This window comes from Mustela nivalis (assembly GCF_964662115.1).
Source record: "Mustela nivalis genome assembly, chromosome: 17".
Taxonomy (NCBI): Eukaryota; Metazoa; Chordata; class Mammalia; order Carnivora; family Mustelidae; genus Mustela; species Mustela nivalis.
Genome location: NC_139036.1, coordinates 22348822 through 22355906, shown reverse-complemented (window position 1 = coordinate 22355906; position 7085 = coordinate 22348822). Strand labels below are relative to the sequence as shown.

Sequence of the window (7085 nt, the reverse complement as noted above, 5' to 3'; positions counted from 1 at the left end):
AGGTGCTGTGCCTGGACCACCTGTGACTCCCCTCCCCACCCCTGGAATCCCATAGTAAGAGTAAGGGGCAGACTAAGGGCAGAAAGCGGGGGGTCTGGGCCTCTCTACCTCTCTACCTTAATGCTCCTGGGCTTAGCAGGACTAGTGCTGTCAGGTCGGTCTGAAACCAGGTTTAAGGACTTGGGCCCGTGACCCAGGGGAGTCACAGTGGTGGACATGGAGGAAGGTGGCCCTGGAGACTCATTAGAGTGACTAGAGCAAGGTGAGGCCCCCCAGCAGGCCCTTGCTGGGAAAGGGGACGTGGTTGCGGTGAAGATAAGCTCTGGGGATGGACATGCTGTTGTTACCAGGGCCTCTGGGATCCCCATCTCCTCTCCTAGGGACAGTGGGCCAAAATGAGGGTCTGCGGGGTGACCTGCTGCTCCTGGAGGACAGCACTAGCCACCCTGGGATGCTGGGTGGGGCCTGCTCTTCCTAAGAAGCTGGTGTGTGCCCAGGAGCCCTGGAACCAGGTCTCCCCTCTTCCACCCTCCCTCCGCCAACCACAGAAACTCACCGTCAAGTCAGGCAGGAAAAGCAAACTGTTTATTTACACCTTGGTCTGTACATTAGAGTTCCTGAAGGGGACTGCCTCTGAGAGCCTGCTCCTTTTTGGCTAGAAGCAGGTAGTGGGCAGAGAGCTCGAGGCCCCGGGGGGAAAAGCTTTGGGCCTTCCCCATCCCCCTGCCCCTGGGGGTGGATGTCTTGCCCCAGAGCCAGACCTAAGCCTGCTTCCAGATGGAGGCTCCTGGGGTGAGACTCAGGGAGAATCCCACAGTGTCAAAGCTTGTCTTACCAACCCTTGGGCACGAGGCCACATGTGTGCCTTATCCAGTCTGGGCCCCAGGAACCTAGCCAAGAGAGCAGGAAGGGCTGGGATGGAGGGAGCTGGCAGGCCGCGAGCGAGACCTCAACGAGGTCCCCCCCAGCAGCGCAGCCCGCAGCCAGGCAGGGGGGATTAATGGCACTCGGGTCTGAGCACCTTGGGCAGAGGAGGAAGAGCTCGGCTGTTGTTAGTGACCCGCCAGAGCAGCAGCCAGACACCTCTTCTTTCTGCCCACGTGGAGTCCAAGGCTGTTCGAGACACCAGGCAGCCGTGATCCTGAAGGAGGCTGAATGCCCAGCACTGGGAGGCCCCCTGTGGGAGTTTTCCTGCCCCGGGGCCGGCGACGCTGCTGCAGACCCGTGATGTCCCTGCCCGGGGCCAGGGCCCGCAGAGAGGAAGGGGCGCCCTGCTCTCTAGAAATATTGACACCAATACAGGAAGAGGTTTGGGGGAGAAGGTGCGTTACACAAAGTTACCCTTTTCTGGTGTGCAAGGCTTCTAAACTAGCGGTGGGCCGCACGGGGGTGCCAAGGGTGGAGGAGTTAAGTGGGTCCAAGCCCTGGAAGCTAAGACCATAATGAAAAGAGTTCTGTACAAAGTTACCGAGTCTGCAAGGTGGAGCGAGCAGAGGGGAAGGCTGAGCCTTTCCGAGTGGATCAGTGTGCGGCGTGGGGGGTGGGGGTGGGGGGGGGATGTGGCGGTGGGGGTGGGCCTGGCCCAGGAGCACTCCAGGCCTGTGGAGGCACTATGTACACATTTACAGAGCTTGGGAAGGACCAGAGGAAAAGAGAGGATGTAGAAAAGGGGCAGTGGGGACATGGAAACTCCTGTACAGTGGCAACGGGGAAGAAAAAAGGCACAAGGACGACGACCCCAAACCATGCAGACAAAACAAGGCCTGTGCAGCACAGCAAAGCAGTGGGGCCTGGCAGGAGGGGAGGTTCCCCCAACCCAGGGGCCTGGCAGGAGGCACAGCCCTATCCCCCGGCCCAGGGGCCCAACAGAAGGTGCGGTCTCCCCCTCCCCAAGGGCCCAACAGGAGGCGCAGTCTCCCCCAGGCAGCAGCCTGCATGGGCGGCCATGGCCGTGCCATTCTCAGCCACCCTCTGCTCACGGCAGATAGCCTTCCCCCTACAGTCCCAGGGAGAGAGGAGGAGCCTACAAGATCGGAGTGACATATGACATCACACTTCACCAGGGTCTATGCTTTTAGAAGCCTTTCCAGAAGGCAGCCGATTTTCTCAGGTAGGCAGCAGAGTGTGGCAGAAGGGCCTTAGAGCTGTTCTGCCACAAGGCTAGGGCAGGCCCAGAAGGTCCCTAAGGTCAGCAGGTCAAGGGAAGGAACCTGAAGTCACATGGGGGGTATGTGGCCCCTCTGGCTTACAGCCCCCTCAGCAGGCACGGCCGGGGTGGGGGGGGGGGGATGCCAGCACTGAAGTCCTCAACCTAAAACCCTCCCCAGTGCTTTCAGAGTCACTGTGGACCTACCAGGCAAATAGTCATTTCCTTGGCATGGTGACCATCCCCAAACTTCCCTGGCTTTTAGGTTTAAATTTGCTAATGCATTGAACACACAGAGCCACAGAGCACAAAAAGTGGCTTAATTCCTCACTGAGCCACCAGGCCCCACTGGCCCCTGCAGGTTTCTGCTGGTTATCAAGCCCTTTATTGGAACAGAAGTATCTACACCCCCGGACCGCCAGACCTGACGGGGTCAGGAACCAGACTTGCCAGCAGATGAGGGCCCCAGAGCCACCAGAGCATAGGCTGGGATGCTGGTTTGGCTACTAACAGTGGAAGAGCTGGGGGGATGCTCGTCCACCCGGCCTGAAAACGGATCAGAGATAAACCCCACAAAGCCAGCAAGAGTCCCCTCTTCGGCTGTGTAAGTAGAGGACTGTTTCTGGGGCTGTCGTCAGGGGTACAGCCCTTCCCGCCCCTGACTCCAGAATGGGCCCGTGTGCGATTCTGTAGGCACCAGGCAGAGACTGCCCAGGCAGGTTTGCTTACCCCCAGGCTGCGGAAAACAGCTGGATACACCAGTTCCTGAAGGCATCTGGCTTCCCATGCTGGGGTGAGGGATCTGCTCACTTCTCACCACCCATCAAAGCCACCACCGACACCCCCACTGTTAAGGTAGCACCTGGATTAACAAACCCTGCAGCCAGTTCTACCCCTTTTCTCCACCCCTGACGCGGAACATTCTAGTCTCCACCTTGGGCTACACATCAGCATGGCCTGGGGAGCTCTTTAAATATCTGGATGCCTGGGCCACACCCAAGCCAATTAAATTGGAATCTTGGGGTGGGGCGGTGGCCGGTTCACTCAGCGGAATTTCGAAAATCTTCCCAGGTTATCCCACTGTGCAGCCCAAGCTGAAAACCACTGTTTCCGGTCCAAGTGCTTCGGGAGGTTCTTGGGCTCTGTTTTTGTAATGGTGAGAAATAAAGTCAAAATAAAGGAATTTCCCTCTGACAATTCTCAAAGAATCTACAAGCTTAAAATAATATGTCTAACTTGGCCAATTCAAATTTTAAAATATGTACTTTTTTTTTTTACTAGAACTTTATAAAGCTCACTCACTGATTCTGCAAATTGTTTGGCTTTCTGTTGAATTAAGGATAGTCAAGTGCCATGTAAAATGTGGGTCTGTTGAAGGCCCCTCTCCGGGTACCCCTGAAACACCTCACAACTTCAGAAGAGTTACTACTAATCCCTACTTGGTAGAGTTGCCCGGTTTAGCAAAAACAAACAAACAAAAACAAATCAAAACAAATCACACCTAGGGCACTCAGTTAAGTTACAATCATCTGGGGAGTTCTTCAAACATTCCAACAGCCGGGCCACACTCCACACCAATGACACTGAACCTCTGGGTTATCAGAATTTTTAAAATCTCTCCATTTCAGACGTGTCCCAAGTACTGCGTGGAACAGAACAACTCCTGGGAGGTCTGTTCTGTTCACCTGAAATGCACACCAAGTGGGGCATTGTGGGTACCTACCACCTGGCAGCTGCAGCAGACCTCCCAACTAGACAACAGACAAAGGAGGGGGCAGCCCAGGAAGGGGGCGGGGTCTGCCCCACCTGCTCCCAGAGTTAGTACCTCTGGGAATGCGGACTAGCTCTCACGCGTGGAAGAGCACTTAGAAACACCAACTGGAATGACAGCCTAGGTTTCATAAGACAACTTCGGCTGAAGAAGGTTGCATGGGTGGTGCTTGGGTGAAGATGTGGAGTTTTACCTCACTTTAAAGTCGGCCCTCTTCCAGAGACCCCCATGCCCAGCACCAGGACGGTCCCGAGGGGCCTTTCAGACTCAGGCTTCCTCAGGGAAGCCACTCCCGAAACGCCCCCTTCATGAAGGGGGCAGCAAAACACTGCAAGTCAATGGCTTTCCACCCCCTTTTCCAAAAGCAGAAATTCCCATCCCCATAGTGACTGTGTAATCCAGGCCTCTGGGGCCTTCTCTGGAATTCAGTATCAGTGCAGCTAAAGGGCACAGAAAGTTTTACATATAAAATGCTCACCCCTGGGGTGAGTCCTGCATGCACCAGGACCTTGACGTGGCTGGCCTCCCTAGGACTCCTTCCAGTGGAAAATCCAGACTAAAGCCAAGTCATGATACGTCTTCTTTCCTTTCCTTTAGTTGGGGGCCATTCCCGCCTCTTAGCAAATTCTCAAGAGACCCACTCCTCCTGCTTTCTACTGCTGCTGCTGCTTCTAAGACCCCCGGAGGTGCCCAAGGACACCAGTGTCCTACGGGCTTGAGAGACTCCCAGAAGACCGAATGCCCTAGTCTGCTTGGGGTGGGTGACCCCAAAGTCCTGAATCAGACCAACGCAGCCCCATTATCTGTGGCGTGAAACAAAGCCCACACATGGGCTTAGAGAGAAACCACGCGATCCAACAACAGCAGAAGCTGACCAGCACGGAGTGAAGACCGGTCCTGCCTTTGTGAACAGGAAACATTCATCCCCCAGTCCCCAAGCCCCTCTCCACCCTCTACTGTCTTCTCTTCTCTGCAAACACCCCCTCAAGGCCTCTCCCCAACATGCCCAGACTTTCCTTTTTCCACCGGAATTGCTGAAGACAACAAGAAACTGCAGGTGAAAAAATAAGACCATACATATTTATACATACTCGGATTAAGGAAACAAATCAAAAGCCATGTACTACTGAAACAAATAGGAAAACTCAAAGTACCCTATCTACTTCCAGCTGCCCAAGACAAAAGATCACATTAAAAATCCAGAGGGTGCATTTCCCCTACGTGCCACTGAGGATGGAAGGCTAAGGTTTCCATACAATGTCCAACTGTGTCTCTCACCAGCACACCTCGCAGGGCTGAGAATGGAATGCAAGAGTGTTTCTAAAAGCTGGGACCTGGGGTCAGGGGTGGGGTTGGGGGACACCCAGCTGAGCCAAGCCCAGAGCTCAGAATCCCCAGGCCTTGTGGAGACCAGGGAGCTGGGCAGCAAGGAAGGTCCACTCCCAGCCCACTGATGCCATGGAAACAGTCCCTCCGTGCTTCGCTTTTCCTAAGATGCAGCAGCGGGAAGGAAACGAACAGGCGAGTGAGCGAGCTCCTCCCTGAATAGCAGGTCTCTGGATGGCCATGCCAACACGTACTGCAGACCACCCCCCCGGTGTCCCCCGGCTCCTTCCTTTGAATCCCTTTATTGTACACCCAAGTTAAATGCTGCTTATTTTTCACGGTCTTAAAAATAAAACAGAAAGAGGTAGGTAAGCGGGGATTGGGAATTGTACAGGGAACTTCAAAAATACCAAGAACTCTTGGAATGAAGGTCGCCCCACGCTAGCTGGGCCTCTGCAGGCCTGAGTCCTTTGGACACATAGTGCCCAAGGATCGCGGGGGCTGCCAGCTGGGGAGGGGGCTTGGGAGGGCCTGAGCACCTAGGCTTCAAAGGTGGTCAAAGGTTGGGGAGGATGTAGTCGTCGGGCATTTGAGTTCCTGAAAAAGATCAGACATCGGCTCCCACTCCCGGAGGGAACAGGGACTGGTGTGAAAGAGCTTGTCTCACTAGAGCATGTTTTAATCCTCCTCCCCAGAGGTAGAATCATTTTTGTCCAGATTCTGATACGCCATCTTCCAGTTCTCATTATTAAAGTAACTCCTGATCGCAGACCTTGTCCCTCCCACATCCAGGACTATCTGCCCCTGCAGACAGGCCACAGAATGAGGGGACAGGAAGGGCACAGATGTCACCCACACCCACAGCCCCAAGCTCACCCCTTGCTGTGTGCACGGCTTCCCCCACATACACACCAGTACACATGACGTGGTGGCCGGAGATACATTTACAGTGTGTGTGTGTGCGTGTGTGTGTGTGTGTGTGTGTGTGCGTGCGCGCACGCGCACTCAATTGCGTGCGTGGCCTGGCTTGGGCTGCATCCCCAAGCAGGGTCTGCCCCTTGGTCCCAGGGTCCGGGGGTCTGAGTCCCCAAGGCAAGGCTGCTCTGTAGCCAGCCCTTGTCTCAGTGTTTGATCTCAAGGATGGAGGGGTTGTGGTCCAGGATGGCGAGGATTATCTTGTCCATGTACTGCCTCAGCCGGAAGTTGATCTCCTCCTGCTCCTTCAGGGCTTCCATGAGCTGGAGGGAATGGGAGACGCAGGTCAGAGGCCAGGCCCGGGCTCTGGTGCAGAGGTAGCTGATTGCCAGCTCACATGTGAGCCAGCGCCCGACGACCAAGAAGCTCGGGAGACCCTGGGCAAGGCAGGCCCCAGGACCAACCTTGGCACTCAGCCACCAGAACCAGCTAAAGCAGCAGCCGCTCACACCTGAGGAGTGTGAACTGTTCACCCGCCCAGCCCCAACCCCAGGTGGTCTGTGGAGGTACCCAAGTGGGACAGGCTGAGGACACTGGCCAAAGACATTTCTGATAAAGAACGACACCCCAAGTCCCAGGGCCCTAAGTCTCCTACGGCTTCTGGCTGTTTCCTCTACCTGGAATGGTCCTGTCACCACCCCAGCCCCGCCTGTGTGGGTCCATTCCTGATGTGTCCTTTAGGAGAAAATGTTGGTTCTGTCCCCAGGTGGGAGCCCCCCAAGACTAGGGATGGGCTCTTAGCTCTGTGTCCCAAGCATGGGGTTAGGTGGTTTAGGGACTTCTTCCAATTGATGTTAAAATGTGACCAGGGCATTACTGGAGGCCTGGGCCTTCATAACCGCACCCTAGTAGGGCAGAAAGGATGGA

At 55.4% G+C, this 7085-nt stretch overlaps 1 protein-coding gene across 4 annotated transcripts in view; it reads right to left on the bottom strand.

The window, feature by feature from the left end:
• Window positions 1-563: 563 nt before the first annotated feature.
• RAB11FIP4 (RAB11 family interacting protein 4) overlaps window positions 564-7085 on the bottom strand; it is a 117430-nt gene continuing 110908 nt past the window's right edge. For all 4 annotated transcript variants that reach the window (XM_082707679.1, XM_082707682.1, XM_082707680.1 and 1 more), the window contains one exon: window positions 564-6481. In XM_082707679.1, the coding sequence (XP_082563805.1) occupies window positions 6365-6481 (117 nt within the window). In that variant the 3' untranslated portion in view covers window positions 564-6364. The remainder of the gene's footprint in view (window positions 6482-7085) is intronic.